Source organism: Falco peregrinus, chromosome 6 (assembly GCF_023634155.1).
Source record: "Falco peregrinus isolate bFalPer1 chromosome 6, bFalPer1.pri, whole genome shotgun sequence".
Classification (NCBI taxonomy): domain Eukaryota; kingdom Metazoa; phylum Chordata; class Aves; order Falconiformes; family Falconidae; genus Falco; species Falco peregrinus.
Window position 1 is genome coordinate 11,078,795 of NC_073726.1, and position 23,432 is coordinate 11,102,226.

At 37.7% G+C, this 23,432-nt stretch overlaps 1 protein-coding gene across 5 annotated transcripts in view; it reads right to left on the reverse strand.

The window, feature by feature from the left end:
- The window catches only part of PTPRZ1 (protein tyrosine phosphatase receptor type Z1), a 144,932-nt gene that overhangs the window by 18,408 nt on the left and 103,092 nt on the right, over positions 1–23,432 (reverse strand). For 2 of the 5 annotated variants that reach the window (XM_027794004.2, XM_055809025.1), the window contains exons 12-17: positions 18,341–21,914; positions 14,536–14,680; positions 7,097–7,188; positions 3,702–3,787; positions 1,371–1,391; positions 1,104–1,200 (exon numbers count right to left, since the gene is read on the reverse strand). In XM_027794004.2, coding sequence (XP_027649805.2) covers positions 1,104–1,200; positions 1,371–1,391; positions 3,702–3,787; positions 7,097–7,188; positions 14,536–14,680; positions 18,341–21,914 — 4,015 coding nt within the window. The remainder of the gene's footprint in view (positions 1–1,103; positions 1,201–1,370; positions 1,392–3,701; positions 3,788–7,096; positions 7,189–14,535; positions 14,681–18,340; positions 21,915–23,432) is intronic. The other 3 variants (XM_055809027.1, XM_055809026.1, XM_055809028.1) reach the window with 3 other exon arrangements.

Sequence of the window (23,432 nt, forward strand, 5' to 3'; positions counted from 1 at the left end):
AAACGACAGTATGCACCAGTGTTTAGGCACATTAATTCCAAGTTAAAGAGCAGAGACTGGAGAGCAAAGGGACCCTGGAGAAGCTGGTCAGCTGAAGAGCCTCAGCAGTAGATACCTCAGGGGGAGCTGAAGCTTTCTGTAGCCTGCACTGATTATAAGGACTAGGGACGTGACTCAGTTGCACAGGACAATTCTTGCTACCTAAGCTGCTTGTGCACTGCCCTGTGACAAAAAAGCTGCTGGGCTGGCACCTTTTGTAGGATCAGGTACAAACACAGCATGGCAGAGGAAAATCCCTGACTCTCCATCCCTCTAGAGGTATCTTCAGGCAGGTGGATTGGGTTTCTTGCTGCTGGTTTACATTGTCTTCTGCCAGATAGGCTGATATTGTCTCTTTTTCTATTAAGTTCTAGGAACACCGAATACTGCACATATGTTTAATTTAGAGCTTCTTCCTATCAGAACAAAGCTGAAATACTAGAGAGTTAAGAAAAATATATTAAGCCACCAAAGTGATCAAAAGCCCAGAGGCATTAGCTGCAAAGAGAGATCAATGAAACGGCATAGATATGCTTCAGAGAAGAAAAATCTGGCACAGTGAAGGAGGGAGATGCAATGGAAAAATGTGTCCTGGCTAATATCTATCACTGTGGCAGGGAACAATACAACATAAACTCAGTACATTTACATTTATACATGACAGTAAATATATCCAGGGATTGTAAAGCTCCTAGAGAGGATAAATCTTCATTATTCCAGATAAAAGATGGATAAAAGATGGATTAATTTTGGCAATCAAAACACAGCTTCTTTGGCTTTATAATGGCATTATAATGAGATCTCCCAACTCCCTTTGGGTCATCACAGGAGACACAAATATGTCTTGCTAACACATGCTCACCAAAGCAGCAGAACGCCACAGGACTACCTTGAAGAAATGTGAAATCTCATGCTACTCCTCACCAAGCATTTTGCTGAAAAATAGCCAGAGCTTTCAGCGTAGAGGTAATTTTTTCCCCCTCTAATAATAATATATACATCCATACTTGTCTATAATTATTTCTTACCAATAACTAAGAACACCAAGTGATGCATTTACTTACAAGCAACGATGTTTATGTATCGATTCTTATTCTTGTTGTCAGGGTGATTAGAGCTGTCTGATGTAATACCTAGATCTACAGTACAGCTCTGGATTTCCTAAAAAAAAAAGTAGTATGTCATACTTTAGTAAGTATTAAGATACATAGTATGTCTTAAAATACAGTAAGTCAGCATGAAAAGAACCACAACCTTACACCCAATTATCTATGACATTTTACAACTACTTCATTGCTAAAAAAAAAATATGCAGTGAAATAATTCCTTACCTGATAAAACTCTTTCAGTGTCTAATGAGGGAATGAATGCAAAAAAAGTAAAAAAAATCAAATTCCACAGCACAGAACAAATGGATAAAAGTGTTTATATAAATTACAATTACTATATGGAAAACAGTTATGGTCATGCAATATATATCTCCATAATAACAACAAAGCTGAATATTTTGAAATAACTCTTAAAGGAAACAAGAGGTGATTTTCCTGTTAAAATACTGACATCTGTTTTCCTATCTTTAGTTTTAATGTCACACCTTAGGCTGGCAAAAGCTTACACATATGAGCAACATCACTGACTTTAGCCAGATTATCTATATATTTAACTGTTCATTGGATTTGTTATTGGTCCTTATAATTGCATTAGCTTCTCTAGGGAATGCTTTTGCTCTCTTTGCATTCAGCTGTAAAACCTGTACTGGAGCAGGACAGTGTGATGCTCAGACAGACTCATGGCGCTCTGGTGAAGGACAGCATTACAGCCCTCAGTCTGCCAGAAGTTTCTCAATGAATCCAATGTTTTTATAAAGACAGAGACAGGATTGAGAAGACAGGCACAAAGTCTATAAGACACACAAAGTTAATTTATTTTATTTTACTGATTAACTGATGGGAAACTGAAGCATTTATAAGGTCCACATTACTTAACGAGGAAATATGCTACCATCACTGAAAGTACTATAATAATAATAGTGTTTCCCAAGACTTTTTAGGATTTATTTTAATATTAGTCACGTTCAGCTATTTAAAAATATATATGAAAAGTTGTTACCAGTCTGAAAATTTCAAATATGAGTTGTTTCATAGCAATATAAATAAAAAACTTGAACCACCCCTGTACTTCAAATATATGCGGACTCTGCAAAGACAATGACTGTATTTCAGTTTTTCCGTATCTTCTAAGTTCTTTATCAGTAGAGAAAAGATCAGGACACTAATTCTAGGGTAGGCTGTAAAGCTGAACAGGTCTCCAAGGAATGATGAGGACACTGAGGTTTTCTTAATAGTTAAAACAAGCATGAAATGTTTCAGATGGTGCAGGTGTAGTTCAGTAAGATGTACTATATTTGGTCTCTGGATCACTGCTGCTATTTAGGAAAAAAAAAATTTCAGGAAAAGAACAATTTAGCATGAACAATTTGATTTCTGTATCGCTGCCCTCACTGATGGTGAAAGAACTTTGTTACCATTGTATTTACACACAGTCCTTCAGCATCAGCTCTTATTAACGGCCAGTCTAGCTGGAGCCCAGGCCTGTCAGTGCGTATGCACATGTAACGTATGAACATGTACTGGACTTTCACAGGTATTTACAAGTTTGGTCCCACAATCAGATGGATATTCTGAATGTTCTATGAATTGGAGAAGAAATACTGATGAGGAAGGTTAGGTGAATGACATGGTATTTTTGGTCCATTAGATCACAATACAGTGGCTGGGGAAAAAAAAACAAAACCAAAAGATGTAAAACTATGATTTTTTTTTACTTTCAGTCTTCTTGTTTTTGCAGCAGTAATATTACAATCATATTTTAAATTAACAGAGCTCAATTAAAAAGTTTGTTTCCATCTCAAATGACTAATTTTGTTAGAAATCACTTGTGAAGGCTTTTAATAGCACAGCTTTAATTACAGAGTTTGGGTTTATAATGTTTATTTTATGTGGCTTAAGTTAGAACGTTGCAAGGAACCAATATATTGATCTATTTTCAAATTTCTTGTAATGCATATGAATGTGAAAAACAATGAAGTTCATTAGTTACATATGGTGACAGTAACATTATATGATGAGAGCATGTTTCAAAATTTTGAAATACCTCTTATTATGAACCATATACTTTAGGAAAGGAACTGTAAAGCTTTCACTACCACATATGAAGACTACATTAGCTCCCCTGTTAATCAGAAGTCTTGCCACGTGTACTCATTATACTTCCATTTTTTTTCTCTGTAAATGGAACATGCAAATGGGGGTAGCTTCTGAAAAATTCAATTGGCATTAGTGTTGGAAAAGCTTTAGATCTACAACTGTATCTGATCAACCACACAGATTGCATTATATTTGCACAGTTTACTCACACACTCATTTATTATTTTATCACAGTGATAAACATTGCCATTTGCATCCCAGTCCTGTTAGCTTTTATAAATCTCCATAGCCTTTACGCATAAGCAGTCCTTACCGGGCTCACAGTACTTATATTCACACTCATTTATGAAACTGGTCACCAAGTCAGAATGTAATGCCCAGTTCTGTGTTTCCAGGCATTTAAACTTAACATTATTTGTATATGCTAAGAAGAAAGATGACGTCATAAAGCCATACCTCAAATTCTTCAGAAAAACCATTACTTGCATGTAAATCTGCAACATGTTTTGGAAAATGCTTTATTGGAATTGCTCCAACATCATCTTAGGGGTGGGAAAAGACAAAAAATATATTTATGAAGAATAAAAAGCCAGTGACATACAAAGAAGTTTATATGTAGGCAATCCACACAATATCCTGAAATAAATTTTTTGGCATGAACTTTGGATATACAACTCTCACAAAAATAAGAACACTATTTAACACCATTAACATTTCTAAAATCATTCTCTAACACTTGCACATTTCTAAATGACTATTGGAAAGGAGATATAGAAAATGCCTTGCTAGGTCTTGCTCTGTCTTTAAGCACCCAAAAGCAAGGTGCTGATTCTGCAAGAAGCTGAGCTCATCTGTAAATTGAAGAGCACTCGGAACTCTCTGTGAAGTCAAGGGGAAATGGGAGGATTAGCAGTTTGCTACCAAAGGGAGGGTAGGAGCAGAGCACTGAGTAATACTGATAAAGAATGATCATCGGGCAGAGCCGTCTGGGTACTTTAGGCTGATTAGTGTTGCACTGGGGCTCTTGATACAGCACATGGACGAGCCGCATAGTCCCAAACCTACTGAATTAATGCAACATTATGCCAGTAAAAAAAATTTAACTGATGTGTTGCATGTTGCCATTGGCATCCAAAGGAAACAATACCTAATTTTCATCTTTTATTGCATCAGTATTTCCAGTAGGGACTTTTCCCCCCATTCTCTCCATGATCCTATGATGACCTACTGATAATAATTTTATTTCAGATCCTGGGAGTATTGACTGCAAATTTTCACATCAGGCTTTATACTTCAAGTTTTAAGTGAACGATTCAAATTTAAGACTTTCTGGATACCCACAAAGACAGTATCTACAATCTCAACCAATATATGTGATTTACGTAACTTCTGGGTCCTGATACTGAGTCTGAATTTTCCATCTGATGTTTATTTATATTTCAGGACATCTCCTTTTTACTTTACACAAATACAGCAAAACACTCTTCTGTAGAACATTCATTAGGGATAATGTCAAAAACCTTGGGGACTTTTAAACTTGTTTCCTGCAAATAAGCTACGTGACAAAGTCGTCTCTTCTGTTAATTACCTGTTAAAGGATGATATTATTTCAGCTAGTTTTGGTTCTGAAGAATATTTTTTTTTTAAAGCCTATTTCACAATTCATAATTTCATCACTGGTTTATATGAGAACGAAACATCAAAAACATTGAACAGGGATGTGTTATTTACATAAACAGATGTTCAGCATTTAGGGCACTTAATAATTTTAGTTTTCAGTTACCAAGAATTTTTTTATTTGTATATGAGATCCATCTGGTCTTCCACTTACATGAATAGATCTGAATAAAAAAAGTGAATTTATCCTACTAAGCCTAAGAGAAGCTGAACAAATGTGTAACACTGTCTTCACACTTTGGAGATGAAACTTGGAATAAAGTGTTTATTCTAGTGATTTGCAAACACAAAACCAAAAGGGAAGGTAAATGACCATAAGAGCAAGGCCAGTAAGGGAGAAAGAGATCTCGGGTTTGGTCTAATTATTGTTGTATTTCCTTGCCAGTGCTAAGCTCCCAATTCAGTCACTTCTGACTCCAGGAATATATTTTATATATGGATGGCAGGTATCACTTCAAGCTACTTAGAGGTTAATAGTGGGCCCTAACTCATTATTATAATGTAATTCATTATTTGTTCTCAATGCATCATTGAATTATGCTGTGAAGTGTCAGGGCAATTTCTGTGAACAACTGCAATTCTCCTATCTCTGCTACTGAAACCCCACAAAAGAAAAACTTAATATATAATGAGATCTGTTGAATGTGCTTTTAGTCATAGTCATAACAAAAATTTTAAACTTAGCAGTTACAAAATGCTTTTCCTGCTCTATGCTCTTTGCCAGTATTATTTGCAGTTAGTCTCAATTGTTGTAAAACTACACTGCTGAAACACTTGTGCAATAGAAAACATAAAACCTGCTCTCTTGACATCTGTTGCATGCAAAATAAAGAAAAATATTTCTGCAGTGCTTGCAGCTTTTCCCCATAACATATTTAATGTATTTTCAGGCACGTAGAAACACTTTTCTCTTTAAGTTAATATTTATTAGTATTTCAGAAGGAAAACCTGCAGCATTGAAACACATATTTCAAGCACTCAGAATAACTGTAAGTGCAATTCTGTCTTGTGACAATGGAAAACACTGCTTCCCTGCGGTGAGCTGGTCAGGAAAAATTGCAAGAAAATTATACAGTTGTACTACAGTATAATTAATGGCAGAGAGTAAGAGCAGGGATTTCCTACAATGATTGCCACTTGACATTCACATATAATCATGTTTTCTGTGATCAAGATATATCCCTGCCTATTAACCATTTAGAAAAAGTTATGCATCTCCTAATAATGGTAATCAATACAAGAGGCATTTAATGATGCCTACAATTAATTTACAACAGAAGCCTTATGTTTGGGATTTATATAATTAAATGCTTTTACTAGCTATCTACACAAGGGCTGATTTTGCTTCCCTTAGCCATTTCAAGAGAACCCATTCTCCTGTGTAACAGCAGTTTGCAGAAGGATTACTTGTGGAACAATATATCCTTTTCTCATGGGTGAAAACATGGCCTGAGATCTTCTGCAGAATTAATCTATTTAAGGTACTTTTCATCCTACTCGGACTAAAAAAGCTGGGAGGGCTTCACAGGCTCCTCTGGTATTCTTTGAGGAGGAAAGAAAAGAAAGAGTTTCTCCAAATAACTGTGGTGGATATGGAACCAGAAGATGCTAATAATATTCTGCACTTGTATATCATTTTTATGAGAGGCTCACAGAGAACTTTACCTGTAGTAACTATGCTAGTAAAATCTGTAAGCTAAAGAAAAACTAATTGCAAATGAAATGCAGACAGATGAGGCATATATTGGTCCTGCTGGTACAAAGAATAGGTCATGTTCTATACATAGGTGACAAATTCAATTAAAGGCAGAAATACAGCAGACTATGTTGCTGGTGTAATCATCTACTTTGTGACAGTGAACTAGAGGTATTGAGTGTAGCTCAGGTATCTTCACTAGCAGCCATTTCCAGTGAGGCTACATCTCAAATGGCCAGAAGGCACAGCGTATCTTTGAGCCAACTCTGTAAAGTGAGGATGTTTCTCTTCTGTGTTACTTACAGGAGAGAATATTAGTAATACTAGTCTCTGCCTATGTCAGGTGCACCTGTTCTTGTTAGTATAAGAGGGTACAAATCTCTGGTTTATAGATGTTACAGAAGAATTCATATGGACACATACAAAGCACATCTTCCAACAGCTAACACCAATCCACAGAACAGTTGACAAAAAATACCTGAGACTGGGAAGACTGGAGCTGGAGGAGCAGAAATCACTCGAGGTGATGTATTATCTTCTAAATAAAAGTGAGCAGTCTGGAAACATTTCCTAGAGGGGAAGAAACATAAATAAACATTACAAAAATACCCAAACCAAAACACATTATCTGAGACCTTTTGGAATTCTGGCATTACTGAGTAGGAAAGAAAATCATGGTTTTGAAAACTAGTTTTCATGGACTGACAGATACTACTGCTATAATACAAATATTCCGCCAAGACCACCAAGCTACGCATACAACTTGAAGATACTACATTAACTCAGCATAATACATAGTTCACGGATCTTTACCTATACAAGAGGCAGAAGACAGAGCACACATCAGTCATAGTGAAAGCTGAAAGAAGAGCTCTGCATCAGGAGGAGCTACTGTAGATGCTGCACAACTCCAAGTATAAAAAATGCCATTGTCTTCCTTGCTTATCCAAATTTGCACACATAATTACTTTCCCCTTTCATGTGATTATGCTAGCCTGAAGATGGAGCAGTGCACAAAATTGGTTCTGGTAATCCATAAATAGATCCTACTGCAGACACCGAAATGTAAAAAAAGACAACACGCCCTGTAACAGACAAAACGGTGGCTCTGAAACTACTATGACTGGGGCTAAACATTTTTTTTGATAATGTAATTGCAACACTGAGGGACACCTTAACCAAGGAGGACTTCCCAAAGTTGACAAACAGGAACAGCGGAATTTATAACTCCAGAAGATGCTAGCTTTGTTGCCAAAACACTGAAGTATGAATACAAATGGAATCAACCTTAACTATGACCCACAATGTTATTTGTATCTGTGCTGTAATCCAGATGTGAAGATAATAAGAATAGCATCTGTTAAGAGTCCAAGCTATTCAAGGTACTAAATAACCAACTGCTGCTGTAAGCATTGCAAAGCCTCCTTAATTAAAAAATCTCCATATGATTAGATATGCTAATGAGAATCTTTACTCTGGGTCACTTAATCTGTTTGAAATATTATTTGGTAATCATTAAATTTTAAAAGAAATATCTGCATCAGGAAAATATGAATCTCATTAATCTTTTATTTACAAGATTCTGCTTCTTCAAAGCTGTTGGTTGAAGCTATTGTATGATCGATTGATATGTTGTGTCATCACTGTTATTTTAAATTCTTCTGTACTGTTCTCGTATCACTGCACTGATAAAACTACTCATAAAAAGAAATTTTGAAGCTACTTTGAGAAATAAGTAGGGAATATGTGGATGTTGTCATTCTTTCCAGAACCATAATGTAGATCATCAAGCCTTTGGTAAGCTTATTTGAATTAAGCCTGTGGGAAACATGCCCATACTCTTGCAATGCATTGGGAATCTTCTGTCTATGAACAATGCAGATTCTCTTAAAACACAAGAAAAAGCAGACAGCTACATCAAAGGGGAAAATGTGGCACACAAAATAGTTCTGGTGATTCACATGACGATTAAATTTGCAGCCCAGCTAGAATACTCTAAAAACCTATTTGTGATGTTCATGGAAAAGCTTTGGCTTTGCATGACGTGTTTGGAGTAAGACTATTCATTATGTACTTATTTTTACTTAGAAATGGCAATTTTGGGATGCAGACCGAGAACACATTCAGGATGTGCTTGGGAACATCTTTCTAATTTTTAAAGAGGCTCTATACATTAGCACCCCATAGAGTTAGCGGCTGCTGAGGTGAGAGAGGCTGTCTCAATGCTAGCATAATACTCAAAGAGTTAATCTAAGGACTCTGTGCAGAATGTCTGAGAGGTAAGCAGGTATCAAGGTACTTCAGATCACTAAACACTTTTGGCAAGTTTGGTCCTGCCTGCTAGGCACAGTGAATGCTGATGTACTGTGTTTATTAAAAACAGCACCAAACAACCAAGCATGCCAACCAGCCTGACACTAATGCCCTAAACCCAAAAAATGTCCTCCCTCTAATGCCTACTGCCTATTAACAATGATCATACATAAAGTTTATGGACTAACATCACAGAATTTTGTCACCTCCCTGCTTAAGAAAAGATTGAGCTAAAAAGAATTCAATTAGCATAATGGCTTTCACATCTAAAGCAGTACTTAAAATGTCTTCATAATAGGCCATACATTCACTATCCTTCACTGAGCCACTGTATCTTTAATCTTTAACAAGTTAATTGTGGCTGAAAATAAATTATACCCTTAGCACATTTGGGAGACAAATTCATAGCAGTTGACTTAACCTGTAATAAAACTCATAAATAGGCAGTCTATCTGCTTCTACATCAGCAATGAAAGCCTTCATGACTAAATCTAATGTTAACAATCATGTCTTGTTAATTATCACTTGTTAATGAGAAAAGTGATGACTATTTCAAACTTCCAGACAAAGGTTCCATCACTCAAAGTTAACCTGATTATTTAATTTATACCTTTCATCGCAGCATTTAGATCTTCAACCTAAAACTGTTAATTTGTAATTTAGACACCACACTCTTCTTTGAAGACATGCTTTATATATGGAGAGAGTGCTAAGCCACTGAATTAATTACAGTGTCTGTATCTGTACAGGAAGGTAAGCAGCAGCAGCTTTTCAGTTTAATAGGAGGGATACTAGATCTGAATGACCACTTAAATGAGAACTACTTGGGACAAGACCATGCCTCAGATCACTTTTCTGGCACGCGGGCCCCCGGACCTTGGCTGAAGATACGTGCTGCCTACTTCTCCCCTGGGGTAGGGACTGCTCAGAGCTTGGCTGGGATTGTCACCGCGGCAGGCAACACAGCATGATGCTGTGTGTGCGTGCGAGGGTGCACGTGTGCAGTGTGTTCACCGCTTGTGTCAGCTGAAGAAGGGAGCTGAACCTCGCAAGACGCATCTGTGACAGGATGGGTTTGCACACCCACTGCTTGCCCAGGATGGCTTGGAGGCACGATTACTTCTTTCTCTGAAGGTTTCAGGGTCTTCTGTGCTCACAGGGTATCTGCCAATAGGTATTCTTACAACATTAATTAGAATTTATTTTTAAATGGTTCTGTTTATTTAAAGATCTTACGGATCCAAAGGATCTTTAAATAGATCCTCAGTGAATCCAATGATTTCAATGACTCCATTTTTAAATGGTTCAAATTAATTTTTAAGTGCTTGTCAGCTGAAATTTTAATTTTCAAAATTGATTAACACTTATTTATAATTCAGTGTAACATAGTTGTGAAGTTTTTCCTTCATGGATGGATGTGTGACCTTTGCAAATTTAAATTGGCTTTTACTGTGTCTCTGCATGTGTGAGATTAACTATTCTTAAAGAGGGTTCTCAACTCTGCTCCCATAAACCTAATACAGGACTCAAGGCATCAGTTTAAATCATGGATAAGAAAACGAACATTCTCTGACAGCTGTGTTTCAAAGATATAGGGTGGTAAAGAAAAACTGAAATTCAAATGACTGCTCAGGGTCTTCTCTGTCATTGGGTCGGGTCATTTCTAAAGCACTGCTGTCATGTAACTTCTAGGAGGCTTCAAGACTGCCAGCTGATACTCATTATGTCTATAGATACAAATACAGCTAGAACTGCAATAGCAATCTGCTGTTCATATTATTGGAGCTACTGCCTCACTAAGATTCATATATATTTGTTGAAAAAGAATCCCGAATGGTGTAACTCCCACTGACAGCCATTACCACTTTATTATTTTCTAAGCTTTTCTTATAATAATCATTATAAAAATTGATCTGCACAAATAGCCTGACATTTCTCCCTGTACATCACTTCATCAGGTTTATTTTCCTTGATCACTCCTATGAACTGTTCAAAACCAGCATGCACATGCATAAGCAATTTCCATTATATTATATGTTAGCACAGAGAAACTCTCATTTTCAGTCACCTTACCAGGTACGGTTAATTCAGTAAAATGGCAATGATGAAGCCATCCAGAAATGAAAAGAACAAAGCAAGCAGATTCAAATATCCCTGCTGCATCTCTGCTGCAAGGACTCAGTCAAGTAGATAGAAACTCAAGAGAGATGGATAGACTAGATTTGGACAGAAAATTCCCTCTGAAGTGGTAAAAAAAATATCTATCTGGACAACAAGGCCATTAAACAGGTAAAAGATTCTCCTTGCTTATTCCACTGTGATTATAATCATGATCATAATCAAGAAGAAATGAAAGGAAAATGACATTGCTTGAAAACTGCTTGAATTACAAAAGATACATAGAACTACAGTAGTTGGAAGTTGTGTATTTTCCTACGGGCATTTAGACAAACTTTAGACAATATTGCCATTAAAAGTTTTCATCCCTGTCAGAGAAATGAATATTTTATCACAGAAAGATTGAAATTGTGCCTAATGAGATAGTGAAGAGATTGGGGAATTTCCTCAAGTGCTGATTAACAATTTCATGTAAGAAAAAAACAACCCAAACCCAAACAACAGATGGTACAGAATTGTTTTTCTGATACAAGTCATTCAAGTGAAGAACAAAATAATTTTGCCTTTTTTTAATCTTGAGAAACTGGAACTTGTCAGTCTTGGTAGTTACTTGGTTTTTAAATCAAATAAAACGCCTTTTGCATATTCAACACACCCTTTGCTTATTGAAATTAGTAAACAGTGGAAACTACTCTTAGCACTATTCACTCAAACATCCAGCTATTTTTTGAGTACTGTTGCCAAAGGAATATAAAGTATCTTCTTGCAAACCCAAACTTTTTATTAACTTTAATAACTGAAAATAATTGCCCCACATAAAAAAAATTATAAAAAGGAACATTGGCAGCTTACATCAATTATATGAAAATAAACTAAATCTAACCATAAAAATTCTTGTACACTTTATACTAATATCTTCTGGACTTAATAAAAAGTGCATAGCAATGAAGTTAATACTGTGATTTTCCCCAGGCTTTAAAAAGAGGTGAGGGTCTTGGCACCTTTGAAAGAGAGCTACAAAGTCCTACTGACAATACATACTGTTCATGTTTCATTGTTCTGAAATAAGAAACATGTTACTGGTGTTATCATAATGCCAAGAGAATTTTCTTGAGGATTAAGACAAAAAGAGCTCCATATTTTATTTTGTAGTACACAAGAAATACAGAAAAGATTAAATTCAAGTCAAGAAGATATTACTGCTAATGGGATTTTTGTTTTATTTTGAAAGACGTGTGTTACAGAATTGTTCATTCCCAGAGGAAGAATATGAAATGAACACAATGTTATTCAACAAAAACAAGCTTGTAACGTGTAAGATTACTAGAACTGCACTGTACAATCTGGGTCTTAAAATGGATGGTGCTCTTTGGCAAATAGAAGAGATTTCAAATACTATTTAGCATCAGGGATGAAACCCTTTGGAAGATTAATATGAATGTTCGTGTTGCGTAACATGACAGACAGGAAAAGGTTCTCAATATGAAAGTGGCTAGCTGTAAATCCTTTGATAGACAGTATAATTATCCAAATAGACATAAACTAAGAAATGAGTTGTGCAATTCTTACGGCAATTAACTACCTCTTTGGAAGGAAGAAACAAAACTTTCTGAAAATCTGTTGCTCAAAATTCTCTTTAATTTTGCCAAAGGCTGTCTGACTCACTAGCACACTTGACCGGAACGCAGGAAGCTTGAACTCAATTTCTTAAGGCTGGTCTGTTCAGGGCCAGGGTGCACCCTGTCCCCCTGTGGGCCAACAGAAAACCTGCGTCAGGAGACTAGAAGAACAGTCAGTAAGCACAACCCTGACATCATACCCTACAGATGACAGCAGTCAGTGGTTCGCAAAGGGCAGTCTTTTAATTTTTATTAATAATTAAGCAGGATTGCAGGGGGTGGGGTAGGGGGGGAAGAAGAAACAAGCTCTGGAAGCATCTATGAGATGTTTGGGCCTGCCTTCTCCCTTGCTTGTACAGCTCCTAGAAGAACAAGATGCTGTTTCTCGCTGCTAGTTTATGTGTTAGCAGTGCAGAAGGAGTAACAGAATCAGGCTCCTGGGAATCACCAAACAGCAAGAATCTCTATGGCAGGAAGTTTTTGCAACTTACTTCCCCGCTTCTGGACTACCACTGTTTCCTCCCGGCAACCTGCACACTCGAGGAAGTGTTAGGGTTGTGTGTGGATTTTGAAAGCTCTTTGAGAGCTTAAGTAGACGTGACCCTCGGAAGACTCTCTGGCTTTATCTAGAACCAACAAAACAGAGCCAAAGGCTTGAGCACTGCCACATACTGTCATATGGCTAACTGGATGCCAGGTATGCTTTTAGCTCAGGCCAACTTGCATTATTTGACACAATCTTGGCAGTTTGGGGTGAACACAGGGCAGAGACCATTCCCAGTAGGTGATGTGAATGCAGCCACACTGTTTTTTCCACCTGTGAGGGAAGAGACTTCAGCGGTACAGAAGAGTTCTGTGCCATGCCAGCTGGTCTCTTATTTCACAGTATAGATAGAGTCTTTTGCCTTCACTAATTATGTTATCATGACTTATAGCTATCACTTCTCTTTGGTCTGATTTTTTTTCTGACTTCTCTTTGGTCTGATTTTTTTTCTTATTTTCTCACCAAGTCACAGAGAAACAGGCCCCTGAGGGAACCTGAGCATGTGTGTGCACATGAAACACATCCTTAGTTACCTGCTGAATGGTTTGGAAGGCGGGGAGAGGGACGGACGGGACGGGACACGGACACCACACGACATGACAGATTTTGATTTGGCAGAATCACAAAGTAGAACAACTTTTTAATCACAGAACATCATAAGAGCTACTCAGCAAGTGATCTTAAAACATTTATACTATCACAGTATAATTAAACTATCCTACTTCTGTCTTGTATACTGTGTCAGCTACAGTACCACTCCTACAGTCCTGCATGAATTGCTTATTCACACAGTCCTGCTGAGGACCATAGATTCTTATCCTAAATGGACAACTACCTTTTTAAATTTTTATTCTCCTTCCTGTTCTTCCCAGTGCTCTGTTAAGTCTCTTGGCTTCTAGGCATGAATTGCTTATTCACACAGTCCTGCTGGGGACCATAGATTCTTATCCTAAATGGACAACTACCTTTTTAAATTTTTATTCTCCTTCCTGTTCTTCCCAGTGCTCTGTTAAGTCTCTTGGCTTCTAGGCATTAATAATCACTGGTAATTTACTAAAATCTCCCAATATGGAAATAAACTATTTGCAATAGTTCAACTTGCTGCACCCCCAAAAAAATTGTAGTTGAGAATTTTGGACTTTAAAATTGTTTTGCAGCTTATTTTGTCAGTTTCATCTCACTGCAGCACTGGGAACAAGACAAAGACACAGTGAAAGAAAAGATCCAGTCTCCCTCTTGTAAACCAGCTCAATAACGTCAATCACATTTTGCAAATCAGAGCTCTTTAGAACTGAAAAATAACCAACCAAAAAATCAACTTACCTCCAGTATATGAGAATACCCACAAGAATCACTAGACAGATAAAAGTCAGGGCTGATACGACCACAAGTGGTATAACTGTCTTCTTCTCTGATTCCAGACTCTCAGCTAGACCAATACGAGACTCATGGCTAATATTACTTGCCTCTGCAGTCAGAGAAAATTGAAACAGTCCATGTTTAAATTCTGAGAAACGCACAGTACAGTGAATGTGTCTTACAATGAGCCTACTTAATACCACTTACCTCTATTTTTTACTATGTACTGCAGAAAGTGTATACATTTGCAAACCAGCTTACAGAAAATAAGCAGATAGAGGGTAAAGCAAAGTGTTCAAGCTTATGTGACTCAGCCTTCCAGCAGTGGAGACTTCTCTTTGTAAGAACAGCAAATTGTTGTTAAAATATAGGAGAAGAAAGTATTTTATTTTCATCTGTTTATTAGCTGAAAGCCAACTGAGTTAAGGAATCTGAATATATAATACTGGAACATGTAAAGAATATTTTGATATTAAACTGTCACTTATAAAAAGCAGATCACTTCTCTGGCTAATAGATTAACAGGAAAATTTTCTGACAATAGTCTCTACCTGCTTGCTGTACCACAATTAAGCCTTCTGTAATACATTGCCCATTCTGTAACTCGCCTTACAGGCACACCCTTCTTCCTTTGAATCCAATTGCAGTACTTCCTACCCCAACTATACTGGAGCTAGAAATAAATTTCCTACTTCTATCTTTACAGGTGATCAAACTAAGGTATTGTCTAGATTTTACATTCCTGTCAGCCTTGTAATGCTGGGTGGCAAAAATATTTGTATATAGGAATCTGTATGAAGATTAAACCAATGTATTTTATAATTTCAATAAATAAGGGAACACAATGGTGGACGAGACCGATCCTGTGTTTTTAACATCATACCTCAAGAAGTAAATACTTTAAAATTTTGATTTTGAAAAAAGATGACTGATTCTTTTCAAACTGTGCAATCTACTGTGATCTGTGACCATTCTATGAGTTAAAACACAGAAATAAGCACTTTTGCACTTGTTAGAACTAAACTCCTAGATTTTTTAAGACTGTTCTCTGCTTTTGTGGAACAGACCTAATTCAATTAATGCTCTGTATGGGAGCAAAATTTTGCTGTCTAGAAATCAGCTGCACTCCATTGGGATTTCAAGGGACCAATTCTACACTGAATAAAAAACTTCCAGACAAAAGGGAGGAGAGAATGGAGTTGGATCGGGGGCAGGGAGGGGGAAGACAACAAGTCACATGTTCTAAATAGGATGTCAAAAATCAAAACCAGCTTCACACAGTACAGACTTTCAGGCAGTTCTCTGCTTGCTTCCATTTTCTTTTTGTTTAGGGGCTTTCAGGGCTTTACATGCAAAAAGGTCTAGGCTCTGATCTTGCAGCCATCTTCTTGGTTTCAGTTCAAAGTAACACCCAAATCAATCACTACTCTTTAAATCCTGTAGTTCAGTGGGAAAAATGATTGCACGTACAAGTTGCTTCTGCAAATCTGTCCCTGAGTTTCTGGTGAGTAGGCTAAAATCAGTATTTCCTATTGTTTTCAGAAGAAACTATATGTATGCATGAGAGATCAGGATATGACCCCTTTGGAGAATTCATACTTGCTGATCCAACTCTGGACTAATACACAGCATAAGCCCCAGTCTTATCTGTGGGATGACAGGGTTCTTTCAAACTGCATGACCAAATCCGATTAGGATTCCTTCTACAGGGAATGAAAAGTGGTTTCTTGCCCAATTGGCCATGAATCCAGTGATGGTGGCTGAACAGACAGTCTCATCTATAGTAGATTTATTTGCTCCCTAATAATTGATGACTTTGGATCCTTTGCATAGTTCTTTATATTAGTTTTCTTACATTTTTTTAAGTTGAAAAGTTTAGGTAGCCATAGAGGTCTTATGGAGAAAGCCCTAGTTCAAAACAGGCATAAACATGCATCAATAAGTACAAAGACTGCGTAAAAATTAAATGACTTTTTTTCTGTAATGGTCACAACAAGAAGATATTTTATCCATTTCTGGTGAATTCACTGCAATGTGTAAATAAGTTCTCAGCTGAGTGTTTCTTTTTTGTTTTGTGTTTTTTTGTTTCATTTCTTTACAATTGAATTAAGCATAGATGTCTTTGATTTACAGGAGACTGTGTTAGACATGCTCACATTGAATTTTCTGTTTATTAAAAGACAGTATTTGGCATCATTTATTGGAAAAAATAATGTACATGAAATGATACTGTATAGTGTCTTTCAATAATATCTAGAAGACAAACTCTTGAATCTGTTGTACTCCTCCTCCACTAATGTATAATCCTTTTTGAGTTACTATCAGTAACAATTCAAATGACACCCATAATGCAAACTATAAATCCTTTAAGGTAACCCATTCACATTAGTAACATAGGTTTTACAATACTGACATTCTTTTTGCTGTATTTTAAGGAAATGTTATGCACATTACACAATGTGGTAACTACTTACCTACTGAACTAATTCACTTATTGATTCGGTTTTATAACTTCTACCTTGCTAGGACTCCTACTAATTTCAGTATGCTTTCTGCATTCTTTTAATTTTTATTTTCTATTTTTCACATTCTACTAGCCCCAGCTACACAGGAGTGTCAGTTTAGTACCTTTTCGTATTAGTATTCTCTTGCTGATGAGTAACATGACCTCATGTGATTTAACTCTGTATTTATAGGACTGGGCTAAAAATTTCCCATGCTTTGCGGATTTCATTCCTTAGTGGGTTTAGTTGAATGATACTGCCCTCTGCAGATACTGTGAGTACTTAATGGAAGTTCCATTTATTTTCTAGAACACCAATTTAACCTTGTTAGTTTGAGTTTGGTTTTTTTCAAACATCGTAGATGGTTTCTGACTTTACTCTTTGAGTTTCAATAATGTAACAAGAGGCAATGCAAATTACGTGTCTGAATGCTTCAGGTTTACACAATGCAATTTTAAATACAACGGAAACACTTTATCAGGTTTTTACCTATGTGAGGTTCAGTTCTGCCTTTTGACCTTATCCTTGGAACCACAGATCACAAATACTCTTGCTGACTTTAAGAGGGCTAAATAGGAAAAGAGCACTAAATATAAACAGGTACAGGAGAATCTGGCTCTAAGTATTTTGGAAACACGCAAATCTGGCACAAAAAGTCTGCATTTCATTGAAAGCTGAAGGTGGCATACCAAGTAAGAATGAAAATGAATGTTTTTGTGAGTTAAGATGAATCAGAATCAAACTGAAGCATCTTATTCCTTGCTCAATACATCTTAGAAAATACAAAACAAAAAAATGAGGAAATGTGCTCCTGTAAGTTAAACCCCAGAATCTCAAAGGTATGTTTCCTCTGGCAGAGGCATGGTTCCCTCTGGTGTATTTCCGTAAGGGCAGCACTTGTACAGAGAACTTACATCCCTCTTAAACCTTTACCGGTAAAATTAAACAATTAACATTCAAACAAATGCTAGTTTTAGACTGTGTGCCACCCAAATTCTGCTGACAGATTGCGTCTATCCAAAAGCACAGTATGAATCTTCTTACTGAAGTGTATTTCAGGTGCAGTTTTAAGTAGCCAGAAGTAGCATTCACAAGATAGCCAGCTCAGCATGCACCCCCTGCTCCCCAATGCTTCCTTAATCACACTCACTGGCACGGTTATGTTCTCCTTTTATTATATGTAGATAAACCTTCTAATTCCCTATGGCACAAAAGTATCCCCTCACAGCTTTCCATGGTATTCATTAGACTTATCCATAACTAACCTGCCTCAGAGATGTTGAATACTGATGAGTGATCGCTAGTAACAGATGAGGCTGATGACTGTGATGATCCCGGAGTTAATTCTGAATTACCTGCTTCAACTGCCCCTTCAGCGTCTCTCTCATTAAGGTCAGGAAAACTGAAATCTGTTGAAGTTTCATTATCATTAAGGCTATCTGAGGTACCTTGGCCAGAACCACTTTCTTCATCACTTGTAAAAACAGCCCAAGACTTAGACTCTGATGTGTTTTGCAACGGGACACTAGCAGTCTGAATGTGATTCTCCAAAACTGTCGGGTCGTTGTGCTTCTCGGGTATCACACTCGCTGTCAGAGTCGGTTTGGATGTATAATTATGTCTGTCCATGGCATGGTTTATCTGACCGTCTGACGCAGCAGTTGAAATTTTCTCTTCTTCTTCAGGTTTCTCAGAATGTGAGCTTATAATTAGGTTACTCTGATCCTTGTTATTGTTTACCTTTGTATTTTGTTCCTCTACTATCATATCCTGAGCTTCTCTATGGGAAGTGCATGAGATACAGTTACTTACAGGGAAGCCATCGTCATATTCATCGTAGTCATCCTCAACTACAGAAGGCCACAAATCGGTACTGGACATGATACTGGGAGACAACCCAGAGGATTCTCTAGAAGGAACCAGCAACCTACTCAAAGTTACAGGGATTGCACTTTTGGGAGAAACAGCCATAACAGAAATATGTACATTTGGTAAAGGAAGAGTGTGATGAATGGACACGTCAGAATCAGAAACAACTGCAGGCATATGAACAGCATCAAAACCAAGTGTAGAACTTGAAGAGACACTGGCAGCCTCACTTCTTTCAAAAACACTTGAAGAGATATGGCTGTCTGCAGGAGTAGCTACATGTGGTAACGTATCACCTGTTAGGAAGGGAGTTGTTACGGCATTTGCTGCTTGGGGGGGAAAGGCATTTGTATTTTCTAAACTGGTCAGCTGGAATGAAACATCGCTACTGTGCAATGAAGGCATAACCTGCTGAACATCTTCACTGTTAAACAAACTGGGTGAAACATACTCCTCACTTGCATAAGAAACAGATATACCTTGAAGTGACGCTGTGGGCTTACTAAAAGTGTTTGACAACATATCAGCAACAGAAGGTGCAGATGTAGAATGCAGCATGGTTTCAGTTGTAGCAGAACCTGGTGCCATTTGATGCAATATTTGGTCAAATGTAGAACTATCTTTATGAACCCTGGAGCTTTCAGCCAATACTGGATCACTAGGCACAACTGCAGCCGTGTTAAGCAGAGTGCCATCGCCAGAAGATTGGAAGGAGGACTGCAGTAATGCTTCATTATTTAATGTAGCTGAGGTCTCATAAAAGTACGGCTGAGTCGAGGATAACATTTTGCTATAAGCAGGGGCAGAGAGAGCTTGATCTGAGCTTGCACTAAGCATAGGTTTAAGCAAAGTGTCATCAAAGGCTGGAGTTGTAACATGCAAAGGCTGAACGGAAACGTGATTTTCTGTAAGTCTACTAATATCATGATCAAATATCTTAGTAGTGGGAAAAGCAAGAGAGACTGGAAGGATTCCCTTTGTGCTAGAAACAGGAAGTGGGCTTTCTTGCAGAGACGTATTCTGCTTAATTACATCATTATTAGAAACAGATGTAGAAAGTTCAGGTATCACTTTACTTTCAGCATTGGAAGCCATTTCACTTAAAGAAGAGGAAATTTGCAGTTCTCTCTCATCTCCACATACAACATCACCTTTTTGAAGCATCTTATTAACATCACTAAACCCAGATGATTCATAGGTAATTTCATCTACGGAATCAGAGGAAGAAATGTTAAGTACCATCAAAGTATCTGTATCAGGCAAAAGGGACTCACTACCAGAGTATGCTTCAGACCAATCCATATCACTAGATAGAGAGCGTGTAGGCTGCAGCAAGGTATCAGCTTCTGATATTACATAAGAAGGTTTATGTACCAGTACATTGTTATAGGTGCTAAATAAAGGATCTTGACGAAATACGTCAACAGAATCATGCACAAATTCTGCAGAGTCATAGGAAACAGTAAAGCTTTGGAGGGAGCCCACATTACCAGACAAAGCATAAGGAAGTTCAGACATTGTAGATAGTACATGCATATTTAAATCACTGCTGGATGGTTCAGGTTGAGAAAATATGTGAGTTCTATTATGACCAAATATCAGTGTCTCTGAAGCAGCATGAGTAGTCTGATGTGACACCACATCAGCATATTGAGCAAGGCTTGGCTGTATTAATGTATCACCCTCTGCCAATGTCAAAGAAGCATGCAGGGACACCTTATCACTGGCAACAGCTGGAGTAGCACTTTGTGGAAACGTTTGAGAAACTGTATACAAACGGTGAAACATTTTACTACTGGAGAAAGCAGAGGAAAATGTAAGCAAAGGTACATCATCATAGGAAGACAGGGTGGGTTCAAATGACACATCAACACTGGGAAATACAGGTGTAGCATGCAAGGTCACATCACTATCTGATGTAGCAGGGGTAGAGTCGAGCATCTGAGAGTCAAACAATAAAGGGGTGACTAGAGGAAACACTTCACTACTGTAGGAAGGTTGAAGAGGTATCTCACCATTATAGACTGGTTGAGTTGTCTGAGAGAGTACCTCACTGGCAGCAGAAGCAGAACCATATTCTCCAGAGCTTGAAGAGATAGAGTGAGGTGATAATTCAGCAGAGGAGAAAGCAAAGGTAGAATAATGTGGCAACTCTAAATCCGCATCTGAAGTGTCTTGTGAAACCACTGGACTGCTGGAATAGGACACTGTAGCTGGCTTTAATCCCTCTACATAAGCATCAGTGTAACTGGTCTGAGACAATTGCCTGCTATCCGCTGTATCAACAGATCGAGTTGTCAGATCTGTAGCGTCACGAAACCATACGTTTCCATCAGTGGAGGAAGTATGCTTTGGAGGCTCATCAGAGCTTGAGGGTGCTACACTTTCTGAAACATACTTAATGGAGCCTTGGGAAAGAACATCATGCACGTTTATATCTGGGCTTCCTGATGGAAGGGTGTCTTCTTGGGAGGTCTCCTCTGTAACCAGCTGTGCTGAAGAAGTAGTAAGAACCGAACTCCAAAAGTCATCAGATTCCTGATGAGGTTTAAAAGGAGACAGTAAGAAACCTTCATCACTATGGCCTGTAGTGGTTATTCTTGTTGGTTCAGTGCCCGAAGAAAGGTATATGTATTCTTCTTCTACGCCTTTGGTGGAGTCAATGAGTCGAGGCGGAATTCCAGTAGTTGTTTGGGGTTCCATAAAAGATTCTTCCTCTTCTTCAGAAATTTCACCAACAGGTGGAGATGTAGGGTAATAAACTGCTTTGAAAACATCCTTACCATGCAATTCTTCTTCTCTTGTTAAGTATATATTTGTTTTAGTTTCATAGGGTTTTGTCCCCATTCTTTCTTGACTGTAGCTCGATGTAGTCACCTGGAAATCTTTCCTCATTTGGTTTGCACTGTCAATGCTAGGAATCACTGCAGTTTCTTCATCGACCTCTGTTTCCTTTTCATCAACTTCATCCTTTGAAAAAATATCATAGCCGAAGACAATTAAAAATGTTTATAGACACTGTACACAAATGAAAACCAAAACTGCGATAATACATTTTCCTGGCTTAATAAAAACAAAAGAGAGGCAAAACAATACAACACTTGAGAAGGCTGTTGGTCTTAAAGCAAAATATTTAGCTGCAAGAACAGATATCCTCTTCTCTCTTGAAAATACTACTTATTTGTAATACAAACAAAAAAAATCCTGTGTCACAACTTGTTAAATATTGTTACTTTTACTCTGTTTGAGAGACAAAACCCACTCACTCACACTATTTTTCTACTTTATTAAAAAAGCTCTACCTCTTTCCTAATAAAATGCAATCATATATGCAGTACCCATTGATGAAAAAATGGTTTTGCTATCAGAATGTCTTAAGAGTCTGTACTAATAGTCTGATGTTGACTGAATTGTCACAGTAATTTGTAAATTACACAAAAAATTACACAAAAAAAAAATACACAGAATTTGTAAAATATATTTATGACTTGTCCCTAAATCTGCTGAATCTTCAGTTTCTGGAAAAGAAGGTTTCAGGATGGTCAGCATTACTGTAACAGTTTCACAGCTGTTGTGAGTGATACCATCTAGTCCCTGCTATGGCCCTTTGCTGAACATGAACAATGATACTGGGTGAAAAATCTGTGTTAAGAGTTTTGACTTTTACAGACAGATCCAAAAAGAAAAAAAATACAATGAATGCAATCAGGATTTAGGCAGTCCTTGAGGATCTAATGTCAAATCTTGTCATCCCCTCTCCAACTTTCCCTGCCCCAAATCAAAAAATGTAATGTGAAAGCATCCAGCCTGCTCATCAGGCATTTTTGTTTTGACCTAGACACAGCAGTGCCTGCAGCTCTGTGCTGTGCCCCCATCTAGAACTGCACCAGAACCAAACCTGTCTGAGCACAGCTCTGCAAACTAGGTTGAGTGGCATCTTCATTTCTGAAGGGACTTGATTCGGTAGGCACACATAGGGCTATCACACAAGAGACACCAGCAGGACAGAGCCTCTCACAAAGTACAGCTGCAACTCCTTTTTCTTTCAAAGATCTGGCTTGGTGATGTGGTGGCAATACCCACCTGTTTTTATTCAAAAGCATAATGTTGAGAGAAAACGTCCAGAAGATAGGAGACTGGGACACAGTTATCAGCCTAAGAAATCCTCAGTTTCCACTCTATTTTAGGCTGAGTAGATCTCCCACTCCTGCACTGAAGTGAACAGGGCACAGCAGAGAGAAGAATGTAAAATCAACAGCCTTTGAAAGAAAGTGCCCAAGATGAAACACTGCTGAATAAACTATTAGATAGGGTACTCGGCTAACTGGAGTGGTTAGCTTTTATCCAGTCTCACCAGAGTGAGGGCTTTAACCACTGGACTAGAGACATGCGTCACACTGCAGTCCCTCCTTTGCACCAGGAACCTCCCTCTGGTGCACTCCCACAATGTAGGGTACCTCAGACATGACTCTCAGGTTTGGATTTCAT